This window comes from Emydura macquarii, unplaced genomic scaffold (assembly GCF_026122565.2).
Source record: "Emydura macquarii macquarii isolate MOO-44397 ecotype Brisbane River unplaced genomic scaffold, CSIRO-AGI_Emac_v2 contig_3080, whole genome shotgun sequence".
NCBI lineage: Eukaryota > Metazoa > Chordata > Testudines > Chelidae > Emydura > Emydura macquarii.
In genome coordinates this window covers 5,292,899-5,309,297 of record NW_027133217.1, presented here as the reverse complement: position 1 = coordinate 5,309,297, position 16,399 = coordinate 5,292,899, and the positions used below count along the sequence as shown (strand labels likewise).

At 43.1% G+C, this 16,399-nt stretch overlaps 1 protein-coding gene across 1 annotated transcript in view; it reads right to left on the bottom strand.

Moving 5' to 3' along the window:
• The window catches only part of TMIE (transmembrane inner ear), a 57,472-nt gene that overhangs the window by 26,230 nt on the left and 14,843 nt on the right, over nucleotides 1-16,399 (bottom strand). The window contains exon 2 of the mRNA XM_067530429.1: nucleotides 11,991-12,108. Within this exon, the coding sequence (XP_067386530.1) occupies nucleotides 11,991-12,108 (118 nt within the window). The remainder of the gene's footprint in view (nucleotides 1-11,990; nucleotides 12,109-16,399) is intronic.

The window sequence follows — 16,399 nt, the reverse complement described above, 5'->3', positions numbered from 1 at the left end:
CCCTGTTTTTATGCCTGTGGGGTGTTCAGCAAAAAACAATAGATTTTTATTTTAAATGGGACAATGCCTTTTCCCATAAAGAATCACTAGCCGCACTAGAAGATTTAACATGTTTTGGTAAGATGTTCAATATTTTACAGAATTAGTTTATTTTTTAAATAAATGCTTTTAAAGTTTTTTTCTTTTTTCTTTTTTAATTTAGACCAAGCTGGAAGTCAGATTCAACAGAGAGCTTTTCCTGGTAGTTCAGAAGATGGTCTGAGTTGTTCATTTGTTTTTTTTTTTTTATATGAGCTTGCAACTTTAAAATCATTGGGTTTTAAAATGTTTGGTTGTTTTGTTGGAATTAGACTGAGACAGTGTACAAATTCAACACAACAGATTTTCCTCTCTAATATTAATGGGTTATGTTACATTAATGCAGGTTTTACATAGATAAAAGGTGGCTGGTTTTTTTTTTTTTTTAAATAGATATGCAGGGGTTAAAAACAGTTGCCATTATGAACAGCAGCTAGTTTTGTCTGATATAAAGGCTGTGAATTTAGTGTGCTGCTTTCTGTAGTGAAGAGACAATTTTCCCCCCAACCCTTTTATTTCTTTTTGTTTACACTTTGGTTTTGCCTTACTTAAAATGATAGTTAGTAAAAAGAACATGCAGGGCCGGCCTTTGGGAAATGACGCCCTGGGAAACTTACATTTTGGCGCCCTAGCCCTCTCTGCCTTCCAACCCATCCCCTTATTCCCCCTGGCCCCTACTTCCTCCCTGGGCTCCCCAACCCACCCATCACCCCCAGGTCCCGCTGCCTTCACCACCCCCACATCGCCCTGAGCTCCCTTCTGAAGTCTCGCACCTCAGGCCCGCCCCGCTCCTTGCCTCTTTACCACGACGACACTCTGATCACAGCACTCTGGGCAGTTGCCCATGCCCCCCCCACAGAAAGCCGGCCCTGAGAGCCTGGGTTTTGCCATACAGGAACTGACCATATGTTTGTCAGAAGTGTGAGCCCTGTCCCTGTTTTGACACTTGTTTTAAACTGGAACTGAAAACATTTTCTTTGTGTAGTGGCAGACTCATCGGGTGTTGCCCTACAAGATGCACTGCAGCACCAAGAAAAGAGATGGAAGGAACCAGCTTTAGAAAGGGCAAAGGTGGTACCTTCAAGATCCCTTGAAGCAGCTGCAGATTCCAGGCAATGTTTGTAAGATGGGAGAACGTGGTGGAAGGACAAAGGACAGCTGGGACTAAACAAGAAACCCAAAACTGTAAAGAAGGACAGGGGGGAAAGACATGGGAGAGATCTGAAAGACTGAGAAGAAACTTGGCAAAGAAACTTAAAAAAAAGCCAGAAGATTGTTAAGAAAAAGAAGATGCTCACAAAATTCCCCCAGCCAAGAAAGGGAAATGGCCACAGCCTCCCATGCCACCCACTTCTGAAGGAGCAGACTTTCCCATTCCTAATGCACCCGAGGAGGGGATCACTACAGGAGTTTCCTCGGGTGTCTCTGGAAGGTGTGAAACAACAAAGAGAATTTCATGCTTCTGAGTATTTCCAAGAATTTGGGCAAAGTGACAGACTTCACTCTGGTAAAGGCGGCCATTGACCTCGCCATTCAAAATTTGCTAGATGTTTTTAATAACCAATTAGGGCCCGAAGATTTTTTTTTTTTTTTTTAACAGTTTCACTTAGGCTTGGTCTGCACTTACCTGGCGATTCGGCGACAGTCAACGGGAGTTACGCAAGCTAAGCAGAGTAGCTTGCGTAACTCCCGTCGACTGCTGTACTTCTGTTCTGTGCGGCGTCTTCACTGCACTGCGCCGCTTGAGGAGGTGGTTTTAATACAGCGACCTCCTGATCGACTGAGCGGGTCTACACTGACTGCTCAGTTGATCCAGATAAGTCAATCCGATGGCGGTGACTTTGCCACCGTCAGTGTAGACGTACCCTTAGATGCTCTGGGGCTAAATCTTCTTTACCCAAAGATTTGAACATTGTAGATTGATTAAATGTCATCAAAATATTGCAGAGTAATGCACAGATTGTGGCCTGTGGGACTGTAAGGCTGGTTCTGGTTGTCACGATTATTAGAGTGTTAAACCCTTAAAGACTATGATGTACAGTAAAATCATCGGGGGGGGGCATTTAATTAAATTAAATTACCAGGATAATAACCTGTGTTTTTCTGGTAGCAAATGAAAAACCCACAGGTGCCCAACTATCAGAACGAGCCAGGCATCTCAAGAGTTGGGGCTTTCTGATCAAACAATGGCTAGCTTTTCCAATGTGAACTCTTTTTTGAAGAACACACAGGCATACGTGGATTGGCATCGAGCGCCTCAATCTGTCTGGGGAAAGGAAGAGATGTCCCGGCTGTAAACTACTTTGCAGGTCCAAGGCCTGTTTAGAAAGACACAGAGCTCTGGCAGCGGGCAGTAAAGTCAATTGTAAAATGAGACGTCTTTGCGGTGAGTGCAGCTTCTACAATGTTAAAAATCATCGCTGTAAGAGCAAGGAGTGTCCCTGGTTTTACCAGAAGACAGACAGCATAGAGGGCCACAGATCGTTACATGCTTAATATCTGCCCTCCAGCAGAGGGGAAGGGCTGTGTTGTGATGGTGTCCCCAGGGTACAACCTGAACTGTGGGACCCCTGTGCCCCCTTATCTCCAGCCTGGGCTGTCTATCACAATGCTCTGCTAGAGATATGTGGAGACTCCCACCCAGCTAAATTCCATGAATGTTCTCTAAGCCACTCATGAATCATACACAGAGAGAGAGGCAGTGGTCAATCACCCCAGCCCCACTACTGGCTTTACAGTGGTGCCATGACACACTAAGAATGGACCCCTGGCACCTGGACTGTGGTCACACGTCAGCCCCACTCAGCTTCTTCCCTTGACACCCCGCCAGCCGCTCGCTTCTCTCTGCCCCCTGGCGCCTCATTGAACCACCAGGGACTGGTTCAGAGAGGGACTGAGTTCAGCCTGTGAGAGGTGGGCAGTGCGGGGGGCTCGGCCAGACCCCACCAGGGGGGTGAGGGAGATCTGTGTGTAATGGGGCAGGCCCATGCCGTGACATAGCACCCTCTGCCCAGTGCCCTCCCCGCCCGATACCCCTGTCTATACAAACCCCCGTGCTTTTCCGGTTATGGTTGTCCTCTGAAGAATAACTTAAAATGGCAACAGGGCATTCCATATTTATTGTGTCCCAATGATCAGATCAAAGTGTGCTTAATTTACAGGAAATGCTTGCTTTAATGCCTGCCCTGCAGAATTGGTGGAAATTCTGTATACTGGCTACCTATACTTAAGAAGAAGGACTGAGGCTATAGGGATAGAAAAGTTCAACTAAGATAAGCAGCCTTGTTAAGAAAGCAAGAGAAGTGTCTCTTTTCATTCCTTTGGGCAGCCCTTTAAAAAGTGTGCTGTTGTGGGCTTTTAAGAGGAGTTTTGAAACTTACGCAGCTGTTTCCTTTAATCAGAGTAATTTATATTTTACAGAGCATCTTGGCATTTCTTTCTAATAAAAAATATTTTGTTACATTGTAAACAACATTCACTTTTAGCATGCAGTTATTTCATTATAATACATTTTCCTGGACTTAGCAAAAGTGTAAAATGAAGGAAGGGGGGTTTCTTCAGATAGGCTATCTCTGAGCTTCCTGCAGTTACAAAGCTATGGCTTTTGATTCTCAAAAGCATGCTAATAAACGTTTTTTTGTAGGAGTTAACAGCTTCAAATAACAAGGAAGGATGTGGGGATATTTATCTCATTGTTTCATGCTGCCATACATTTCTTTTTAACTTTTCCTGGATATGACAATTCTCTCTTTACAATGCTTACAGCTGGGGTGTGGATGAAGGTCAATTTTTACTACTTCCTTCATATTTTTTTTTTCCAGGGAAGGGATCCAGGGCCGTTTTAAGACCTTCATAGGCCCTAGGCACACTTGCCTTTGTAGGCCTCCTGACCGAAATAACTAATTTGATTTTAAGCTATTAATAAATAAGTATATGTAACACTAATAAATAGTTTATTTCATTTAATTATTCTAAAATCAAAATGAATTCAATTATATTGTAAGATTTTTTTATCCTTAGCTAAAAAATGTCTTTTTCGTAGGCCCTAGGCACTGTGCCTATTGTGCCTAATGGATAATACGGCCCTGAAGGGGTCTGTTTCCTTAGGTAGGGATGGGTCAGTGTTTATCTCATTGTCAATTTGGGAGGGGGGGGTGGGAACCCTCTGTATAAACTGCTTTCCTAGTGTAAAATTCATAGAATATTAGAGTTGGAAGAGACCTCAGGAGATCATCTAGTCCAACCCCCTGCTCAGAGCAGGACTAACCTCAGTTAAATCATCCCAGCCAGGGCTTTGTCAAGCTGAGCCTTAAAAACCTCTAAGGATGGAGATTCCACCCCCTCCCTAGGTAACCCATTCCAGTGCTTCACCATCCTCCTAGTGAAAATCTTTTTCCTAATGTCTAACCTAGACCTCCCACCTGCAACTTGAGACCATTGCTCCTTGTTCTGTCATCTACTACTGTTGAGAACAGCCTAGCTCCATCCTCCCTGGAAACTCCTTCCAGGTAGTTAAAGGCTGCTATCAATTCCCCCCTCATTCTTCTCTTCTGCAGACTAATTAAAAATTGTAAAACAGTTCTATATTAAGTCAATTTAAACAGCTAAAAAGATTTTATAAATAAGCCTTTAGGCAGAACTTTAGAATTGTTGCCTTTAACAAGCTACAAAAGTGTGTGTGTGGTGGGGGAACACTCCAGGGTTAAAACCACAGGCTTAAAAAAGAAATAAGAATTTTGGATTTTTAGCTTTGTAAAGGGTAAATGTTATTTACAATATAACACAATGTAGGCTTTCTAAAACTTCTGTAAAGAAATTCAAATTGTAAAACAATGGATAAGAAGGCTGTTTTTCTCCCACAGCCTAACATTTTAAGGATTGTTAAAGTTTTAACAAATGCGTCAGTCTTTAAAGGTTTGTCTAAAGAGATTAAACAAAACTGCTTATGTAAAAGAGTCAATACTTTTTACCAGAGATAAGCAGAACAGGCTTGTAGATTTGTTTTTATTTAGTTTTGTACCAGGAGTTAGACACATGTGAAAGTTGTATCAAGCTTACTTATTTGGGATGACACTAAAAAAACAGCTTTATACAAAAACTTTTTTAAATTTTAAAGGAAAAAAAAAAGTATTTTATGACCAGAGCCATCCATCCTCCTCCTAACTGCTTTGAAGATGTAAAATAAACACTGCCTGAAGAAACAAAACCTTTTAAAAATTATTTTGTTAACATAACTGCATGATAGGAATAAAGCTATATCAGCAGGTTTTTATACAGGCTAACACTAAAATAAAACAGCTTATACAAAGAGAGAGGCTATTTCCTTTTTCAAATGTAAAAGGAAAACCTTGTTTTACGACGAGTCATCCATTCTCCTAATCGTTTTGAAGATAAAGATAAACACTGCCCCTAAAGAAACAAATCCTTCTTAAAATTCTTTTGCTAACATGAAAAAACAGCCCTGGGACAAGATGAGTTCTGTGGTGAAATAAGGGTGCATCTCTTTTTCTATCCAAACTTTGTAAAGGTTGTTAGTTTTAACAAATGCACTAGTTTCTAAAGATTTGCCTAAAGGCTTTTGCTTATGTAAATGAGGCTATTTTTTAAAAATTTAAACCAAGGACAAATGTTTAGATGTGTTAAAGACACTTGTGAAAGTTATATCACGTGTCCTTATTCTGGATGACACTAAGAAAGCAGCTTATACAAAAACTTTTTTAAATTTAAAAGAAAAAACTAGTATTTTACCACCAAGAGGGCCCCTTTCTAACTGCTTGAAGATGTAAGATAAACCGCACACTGGTTTTCTGAAGAAACAGATCCCCTAACCCACTTTCCCTCCCTTCATGACTTCCACCCCTCCTCCCGCAATTTAACACTTTTGTTATCATATAAATAAGTTTGATTTTTTTTTGTTAATTCTTTTGCTAACTTGAAAAAACAGCATTGGTTATTTTAGAATGAGATGTAACATGACTCTTTTAGGGATATTTTATATGCAGTGAAGCCCATTTGAAGTAGCAAGCTTTTTTCTAAAAGCTGTTAACTTTTGCAGCAAAAGCACAGGCTTGAGATTAAATAATGTAAGCCTTCAAAGATGCTAAATTTACTTAATTTTCATAAGGAAATAATTATACAAAGATTTTAGTCTGAATAACTTACCTAGCAAGATCAAAACCTGTTTGTAGGAGTGTAAATTGTAAAGTTTTAAAAGTCCAGGATACAGTTAAAATACCCAGAAGTGATAGGTTTTACAATAAAAACTTTAAAAAGACAGAAGCCACAGACATAGAGAACAGGACAGGATGAGAGAGCTGTCCTGAGTTTCAGGGAAATATTGATAACTACCAGAAACCTTTTTTAGTTTAGACTGCTGTTCATTGGTAGTGGTTATGCTTTAGCCCGGCAAGCGTTTGTCATTCAGAAACACTTTCCCACTTTAGGAGGTGGTATTTCCCCACATCCAATGGGCTATCAGAAATAAATAAGATTAACAAAAAAATTGCAGGCTTATATACTTGGAGATGCTTTGTAGCAGGGACTGCAGAGCAACAATTACCATTTTGTTGATTATTACCTTGTCTAGAGAGACTAGAGATTTTTTGTTTGTTTTTATATAACACTTTTATGCAAACGGTAACCCTAGATGCTTTACAGCATTAAATAATAGGAATGGTAGACAAGAGATCAGAGACGTTGCTGAAAAAAAGGGGTGTCCTGATCACTAAAGTCCTAATGCAGAGGGTCTGGGAAAATTAAAAGGCACAGCTGAAGGGGAAGATGTTATGATTTAAGATGGATTTTGGAGCTATTTTCCAATGACCCAGATGCCCCAACAACCTATCTACCTCATGCACAAGCAGCCAGCGTCCCTTGTTAGAGGACAGGCTGTCCACAGATCTCTTGTTGTTGTTGACAAACTGTAACCTAACTACAAGTATATTACGGGTGCAACCTACTTCACTTTTGACAACACCCTCCTTGAGCTCCATAAAAACATGTTTCAGACCATCATTTTCAATGGACATTTTATTTAAAACACACTTTTTTAAAAATTATTTTTACAACACAACCTGTTTTGTCCCCAAACCACATTCTAACTTTGAGTCGTTTTTTCCCCACAGGGTTTTGTGATTTGTTGAACCAAACAGACATTCAACATTCCGCATTAAACATGAATCCGTTGGTTTGATTATTTCATCTAACGCTCTATCTGGGTCCTCTGCCTCCATCACTTTGTCCGCCAGTGAGGGCCCTAGGGCAAGATGTTCCTGGGTTAAACAGAGGCACTGCAGGACATACTCCAATGTGATGGTGATATTTAAAACACTCTCCATACACAAACTACCACTAATTTCTTTAATTTTACAGTTCGCGTCATCTACAGACTAGTTCACGTGGTCGTGACTCCTCTGATGGGAGGCATCTATGGCACGCCCGGCAATCCTCAAATTGTTTCTCTCTCAGGCAGTGCTTGATGATTCCATACATAGTCACTCATACAATTGCACGCATAACGGTTTTACAGTTATGAAATTACACCGGCTCAATACCAAATATCTTCCTCAATGTTCGATCGTACAGGCCTATAGCATAAGGATCCCCCTCTCTTTAGGCATCCTATTGAGCATCTGGTTTTGGGTCTAGGCAAAAACAGATTGGGCCCAATCCATTTGCCCCTTCGGAGCTGGCGCTGTCCAGAATCTCCAAGGCCTCTGAAGAACCAGCGCTCAGCTGCTGAAAAATTTACAGTAAGAAATACATGTAAGGCACCCTTTTACTTCTTCACAATGTGCTTTTAAAACCTTTTACATTGTGTGTCAAGAGAAGATCCCTTCAGGATACAGCTTAAAAAAACAAAACACAATGCCCTCTATACAAGCTGGATCCAAAAAGATCTAGCCAGCTGAGCTTCCGGGGCCAGGCTCCCACACCCCAAACGTTCTCATATACAACGTACCTGTGCCTCGTCTCCGTACAGCCCTTTGTCTGATTCGTTTGCGTTCTCCTGGTCGGGGTCTGGAGCCTCAAACAAAACTGAGCTCAGCGGTCTGGCCTCATGCTTCTCCTCCAGTCGTTTTGTGGTCACAGCCATCATCGCATACCTATTTCCCCGCTCCCATGACTCAGCTCAAACACCCTTTGTGTCAACGGTATGTTCGTTTCTTCAGTTCCCACAACGTCGCCTGTATAACGCCTCTTCGTGAGCTCACTGATTGCTTGTGTTGGCCAGGGACTTCTAGGTGCCGCCATCTTTAATCAACAGCCCTGTTTAAATGGCTCATCCTCTTTCACACAACGGCTGCACGATACTCTTAGCCAATAGTTTAGGGCAGTGGGTTCTCCGCTGTTTTGGCTCGTGGGCCACAACTATCATTTTTACAACCCTGACGGGCCAGCAGTCTAGTCTATCAACACGTGAAAAACGTATTGACGTCTACACCATGAAGGACTGCAAATCACCGCCTATTTAAAGTAAACATGTTGATGCTTCTGTGCTCATTTTTACGTTCGCTGTTTCACACCTACAAATGACTCACAGCATGTCACACACTCACAGACAAAGCACTCGTGTGGATGAGTGACTGACTACACACTGAAACTCACGGCCTGGCAGCTAAGTCACGGTGGATGGCCTGCTAAGTGCAGGTTAAACCATAAGGCACTGATTTTGAGAATCCTGCCTGCCCCTCCTCAAGCATGGTAGGTCCTGCCTGCTCCACCAGCAGCGCCACCCCACCACTGCAGCCAGACAGAAGGAGTTCAGCAGGGAGGCTGCCTCCTTGCTGATCTCCTGTCCCGCTGGCTGCAGCAGGAAAAATGCACGCGTCCTGTAGCCCCGTGCGCTCCAATTGGATCCCTTGGCGGTGGCTCCCTTCTGCAGCCAGGGGGATGGAAAATCAGTGCTCCCCTCCCTTTGGCTCCAGCAGGGACCCCAGAGCCTAGGGACACAGGTAGAGCGCTTTGCAATCTGATGGAGCCAGGGGAAGAGAGCGCTGATCTCCCCTCCCTCTGGCTCCAGCAGGGACCCCAGTGCCTAGGGACCCAGGAGGAGCACTTTGCCGTGCTCCCTTCTGCAGCCAAGGGGAGGGGAGCGGCAGGCCACTTTGAAAGATCCCGCAGGCCACTTTTGGCCCTCGGGCCACAGGTTGGGAACCACTGGTTTAGGGCTAACATTTCAGCAGCTCCATTGGTCTCCCTCCCTAAGTAAGGAGGAACTTTCTCTTTAAAGACATAGGAATATCGGCACTGAGGCACCTTTAGTTTTGTATTATTTGTATACCTTATACTTGCCTGAATGGGTGTTCTCTCAGAAGTAAAACCCAAACAAACGTAGTATGGGATAAAAAGGTACTTTTTACTTCTCAGGCTACATCTATAAGCAACAAAACAAACACGGGTAATCACTGAACGAAATCCTGAGTGGTGAAAGGCGAAAAATAAACGACTTGAACAAAAATCCGCATGTGCTTTATTAATGCACTTTTTAAACTCACACCAAGACAGGCATGTCTGGACATGTTGAACCATGTTTGGGATGAGTCTGGCCATGCCTGACCTTTTCCCTTTTACAAACTGCTCTAGTCCGTTCGTTTAAAATCAGGTCTACACTACGGACTTTTACCAGCATAGTTGTGTTGGTCATAGGTGTGATCTCTGACCAATGCAGCTGCACCAGCAGAAGTCCCCTGTATAGATTCATTGATGCTGACAAAACTGCGCCTACCTTGCTTCATTCAGGGTGGTGGTGGAATAAGCTATACTGAGACAAGCCCCGCTTTACCAGTCTAAGCTCTGTCCTCATTAAGTGCACTGTACAGATAGTCCTACCCTAGCAGAGCACTCGTAGGGTAGACAGGCCCTAAGCAGAACAGTCATCAGCGATCCCGTCTCTAACCTTTCTGGAGCCCATTCCTCCACGTCTCTTTTTAGCCACTTTTGGTTTTGACAAAACAGAAATAAAATCATTTTATAAACAACACACAAAAAGAATTCTTTCCAGGCTAGATTTAATTGCCAAAACACCATAGAATTAGGGGAAAGTTGGACTGAAAGCCACCGGCACCTGTTTAATCAAAGGGAAACCCATCTGAAGTCATTTTCTAAAGAGTTTGAACAAGAGCCCCTAATGGTTATCTGGACAGCTGGGTGTTACTTTTTTTTTTTTTTTTTTTTTTTTTTTTGGTATGTGTCAAAACACTTATTTAATGAAAATTTGCTTTTTGATCAACACAGTTTTTGTGGAAAATTTTCTTTCTTTTTTTTTTTAAACAAAACCAAGAAATTCTTACCAAAAGATGAAACTTTTGGGGGTTTCACTTCTGTGAGAAATGTTGGGGACGGCATCTCCTTCCCCCCGCTTTTTAAAAAATTGCCATGGAAAAGCTGCCTTTTTTCAGCCAGTTCTACTGATCCGCTAAATCCCTTCAATATGGAGAGAATTTCTCCATATGTCACTCCAGCCTTCAATAACTCATTAGGCTAACTCATCATGTCCTTAGCATCAATGGGATTGGAAAGCCTTTAACTCAAAGCCTTTGTCTAGTCTTCCACTAGGAATGAGCAGGCATTGCCCCTCATGGATTATCTATGCAATCAGATCCCAGTCCTACTGCTAGACCCTTGCACCCGTGTTAAATCCCAATGGAGTCAATGGGACTCCAAATGGGGGCAGGATCAGAGCCTTAAATGTTTTAGATCAGGGCTCCTGCTGTATCTTTATATCTGTAAAGCTTCCTGCACACCTGTCTAGGGAACGATTTAAAATTGTCTATGATTTGTAAGTGTAAGTCCAATTGATTTGTGTTCCTAAATCCCTTTGGTAAAAATCTCTCCCATAAATAATACTAATCATGAACTTTGACTCACAGCATGTCTTCCCTTAATGGAGTTTACATTTTTATCCTTCCTTTTTTGTCTCTATAAATATTCCCTTGTTAAGTCAGAAACCTGAACTCAGAGACAATACAGGAGTACTGGAGAGTGACTACAAACAGGAAGTGAAACTGACGTGCTCTGATGTCACTTTTCAAGCCAAGCAAAACGGAAATGAACTGCAGGAAATAAAATGATAGCGCCAATCAATAAATGGAAAAATATCTTTACAAAGATTTTTGTGACCTTTTTTTTTCTGGTGAAATGTTGAAGAAAAATTTCACTGAAATTTCAAACGTTGAAAAATTTCAACGAGCTCAAAGCAATTGGGCATTTAAAAAAAAAATTCTTCCTCTCTAAGGACTCATCTAAACCCAAATGTTAGACCAGTTTAAATATACTTGTATAATTAACACAGCACAATTCTCCCAGAGTGGTTGCAGTTCTACTGGTATGAAGATGCTTTGTACTGATACATTCCAGAGGAGTAGCCGTGTTAGTCTGTTTTTAGCAAAACAGCGAGCGTCCTGTGGCACCTTAAAGACTAACAAATGTATTTGGGCATAAGCTTTCGTGGGCAGAAACCCACTTCAGCGGATGTTTTCAGTTTGCTGCGCCGATGGGAAATGTACTCCTGTTGACGCAGCGTTACTCCATTTCCGGGTCGATTGATAGGTCTCCACTTCCACTCAATCGATCTGGATAAATCAACCTGACGGCAGCGAATTTGCCACTGTCAATCTAGACATAGCCTAAAGAAAGTAAAGGCCCAAATCCTGTTGAAATCCATTGGTTGTTAACCATTATGATCATCTCGGCTGACCACTGGCATAACACGGGCACATCTAATTCCCTGTCAAAGGGGTGCCTTTGAAAAACCAGCTGAAGCCCCTGTTACAGTTGACACAGCAAAGCACCAGGAAAAAGGGCCCAGTCCTAGACTTATTGACATCCATGGCAGTGTTACCCTTGGCTCTGCTTGGAGCAGGATGCGGTCCTAAATGCGGGAGAGGGGAGGGCAGAGGATTGTGACTTACTGATGGCCAGGATAAAGATGGCAAAGACTCCAATCACCTGCCAGAGGCGCAGCCCCCAGAAAACCACGGTCTCTGAAGTGACGGGGTCCGGTTTCTTTTTCGGGGGTTCTGTGGTGGCCTGGAGGAGGGGGAGGAGAGCGGTTAACGAATTGCAAATGTCACCATAACATAGCACAAACCCTTCAGTGACTGAGGAGGGACAGATCATCTACCTGCAACACTGAAACAAGCGGGCCTCACCCCTGGGGCTATGTTGCCCAGTGATTGAGAACGCCTTAAATCAAAGGACTAATCAGAGTTGACAACTCCCACAATTTTACAGCAAGTCTCACAATATTTTCTGCGTAGGTTTTTTTTCTTAAAGTCCCAGCGCCTGGAGTCCTGTGATTATGCAAGAATCTCAGCTTTACTCAGCTTGTTTAAAAGAAAACAAAAAAAGGTTGAGAACTCTGTATGTCAAAGCACGGAGATTTGGTGGTAAAGTACATGAGCGTGATTGTAAGGTACATAACTAGCCTGACCATTGAGTGTGTCTACATGGGATTGGCTCAGCACGTGCTGAATTCCCAAAGTCCTGTCTGAGAGGGAACTGAGCTCAGTGTAAAACAGGGACTGAATTCTCTGACAGGGGAGGGAAGTCTTTCAGTTGGTTATTCCATAGTCTTGGTATGGAATCTAGAGGGGATGGCTACCTGGCACCACACTCACCTGCCCCAAACGCCCATGGAAATTCGGCGCAAGGACTGCAGAATCACCCAAATAGGATTTAGATGGGTGGGCACCAAATAAGAATCAAAGCAGACCCAAAGATAAGGTACAGCATTATAATCAATGGCATCAAGTGTTGCCACTAATTTTCTTTCACATTTATGAACGTGCTCTAATAATTGCAGTTCTTGGTGAGAAGTCTGGCTAGTGGGACAGGCTTGTCCAATGGCTAGGGCATGAGATGCGAGTTACAATTAAAAGAGGGTCTTGTTGTGGCTATGGTTTTGACCCAGGACCTGTGAGAGCTGGCTTTACTTCCTGCCTTTGCCACAGATGCCGTGGGACTGTGGGAAAGTCACTTAATCGCTCTGTTTCTCCATCTCTAAAGTGTGGATAATAATATTTCGCAAGGGTGTTTGTAAGAGTAAATTAATGTTTGTGAAGTGATCAGATGTTATGGCGATGGGGGGTAGATAAGTGTAGAGACAGCGTTGCCCAGTGGGCACAACTTGAAACGTACAGTCAGGAGATCTTGTTTCTATATCCAGCTTTGTCTGTGTCATCTTGGACAAGTCACTGCAATGCTCTGTGCCTCAGTTTCCCCACTTGTAAGAGGAATAACGATACTTTCGTACCCCTGTAAGCTGCTTTGAGATCCATGGATGGAAAGCATTATTATGTGGGCTAAAATATCTGGGCTGAAAGAATAAATGCTGCGAGCCACATCATCAAGCGGCGTAAGCTGACTTTAGGGGTGCTGTCCCATTTTACACCAGCTAAGGATCTGGCTCTGTTCTAGTAACCATCAGGGAATGATTATTTGATGTACTAAGGACGTGTTTCATGCACAGGGCAGTATTTGCTGATAGCAATATTCCAGCAGACATACTTTGGAGCTAACCCTTGTCACTGTTATGCATTAGCTAATGTTTTGTTTGTAAGTGTCTAAAGAGTAGCTCCCAGTTCTCCACCCCAGCACAGAGGTCGTACAGATTGCACCAAGTGTAAGGGTAAATGACTCAAAATGGGGTCACTACTACAAAATGCTGCAGCTCCAGCATGGAGAGAAGCAGCCTGAGATCTTTATCAGGCCTCATGAGTACAGCTGGGTGAATAATGGGTTTTTTGGTTTGCTGGCAATTCTGGGGGAGGGGCCGGGGGAGGGAGGGAGTTTCCGGTTGAACTGGAAACTAAATTTTTTGAAATTTTTGGTGAATTGAAAAGTCAAATCAATTTTCATTTCAGGTGGAATGAAACATTTGTTTCGACAACGTCGCAACATTTCATTTCAATTTGGCTTGTTTTAAAATGTTTTTGCTTGCTTCTTAATAAAATTAGAGGCCAGTTTGAAAGAAAAAGTTACGTTGAATTGAAAAATTGAAGCATTTCCTTTCCAAAAAATGTCCAAACCAAATGTTCCAAAGTTTTCAGAGTTCTTGTCGGTTTTCCCAACCGAAACTATCTGGCAAAGCCAACACGAAGTTGTGAAACGTTTCGGTGTTGTCGAAGCTGCATATGTTTTTTTGGCAACGAAAAAAGGGTTGGCCAAAAGAAATTTCACCCAGGAGGGAGAACGATTCAGAAAACAGCCCTGATTTCTACCCACAGAGAAAGGAGAAGCTATGTACAGAGCTGGGTAGAGGCACAGATGCTAGGGCTCTGACAACTACACTCACATGATGACGTCAGATTCTCAGCTCTCAACTTTAAATACATTATATTTCCCGCCCTTACTGTTGTGAAGAAAACATGATCGAGTGGTACGATGCAGTGAGGGCTGCCTGCATCTGCAGAGAGTCTCCAACACAGGGAGAGCCAGAGTTACTAAAGCCAGGGAGAAGGGCTGTGCTCTCCTAGCATAATTTAGTGGTGACCCTTCTGGGTGGAATTATAGCCCTGTAATTCACAACTCCCGCTTGCTGTTAGTCTATATGTAATTCAGCCTCCTGCAGCTTAGATTGCCACATGGCTCAGTTACAGATCACACAGCTACAGCCAGAGTCGTATCAGAAGGAAGCCTCACCGCGGGCATCAACTCGTCAATAATTTGTGCTCTTCGGTAACTCTGAGTGTTCTTTATACCAGGGAGTTTCATGATCTGACAGTGACTTCACCAGAGAGTCAAGATGTCTATCAGTTCTTTCTTCAGGTGGCTTCTTAACGTGCATTGAGGGAAAACTCTCCTAATACTGCTTTGTACATAGGGCCCCGCAGCTAGAGGACTCAAAGCACTTACACAGGTGGCTTTTGTTACCCCCATTTCACAGAGGGGCAGAAGATCCTCAGCTGGTATATACTGACGTCAGTGGAGCCGTGCTGATTTACACCGGCTGAGGATCCAGGCCCAGGAGTCAGTATCACGGCAGGATATAGCCAGGTCTGTTAGTCCTTGACCCAGCAAGATACTTAAGCTTGTGTCTAATGTTATTCATGTGAGCCTAATGTGTTCAAGGGTAAGCACAGCAGCCGACTCACATGGCTGACATTAGGCATGTGGTTAAATGCCTTACAATCAAGGACCTAAAGACTAGACTGCACAGTCTGCACCCCTAAGTGTATGTTCCTATTACTGCAAACGCCTCGCTTGATAAGATATTGGAACTCATAGAAACCACCCTCCACACAAAGGGCCAGCTGCCTCCTGGACACAACCGACGTCCTCCAGATACTCCTCAGCATTAACAACCTCCCTCAGAACACCATCCTTGCCACCATGGATGTCACCTCCCTACACACCAGCATCCCCCATCGCTGCCTGCCTCAAATATCTACAGTACAATAGACAAAACTCAGATACTTACCCCAAACATGCCACCAAACTCATCCCTTTTATCCTCACCCATAGCAATTTTATATTTAACAACAAACAAAAGGAAGTATTTCCTCACACAACGCACAATCAACCTGTGGAACTCCTTGCCTGAGGATGCTGTGAAGGCCAAGACTATAACGGAGTTCAAAAAAGAAGTAGATAAGTTCATGGAGGATAGGTCCATCAATGGCTATTAGCCAGGATAGGCAGGGATTGCTGTTTGCCAGAGGCTGGGAATGGCTGACGGGATGGATCACTTGATGATTACCTGTTCTATTCATTACCTCTGAAGCACGTGGCATTGGCCACTGTCAGAAGACAGGATACTGGGGCTAGATGGACCGTTGGTCTGACCCGGTATGACTGTTCTTATGTTCTAAACACTTTATCCAAACCATGGGAACAGCCAGGGGTACTAGGATGGCGCCCCAATATGACAACCTTTTCATGGGCCACCTTGAACAAGAATTTCTGGAGAAATGCTCCACAAACCCAATGATATACCTGAAATACATCAATGATATTTTCATCATCCGGACAGACAACCTAAAATCCCTCATAAATTTCCACCACAAATTCAACAACTAAGACCCATCCCCAACCTCGCCGAGCTCATCATCAGAAGCAAACTCCCCACAAACCAGGACACACCAATCCAAAGCAGCATCAGAGCCTGCCAGAACAACCAATGAAAAATTTGCAAGCATATCTCCACTGCCAAGTGGATCAATACCAACCATAACACACCTTTCCAGATCCATGGATCCAACACATGCCTATCACAACGTGGCGTACCTCCCCTAGAACACTAAATGCCCCAATAACAATGATGTGGGTGAAACCAGACAGACAATCACTAGGCTGTTGAATGAACTCACACAGAAAAATG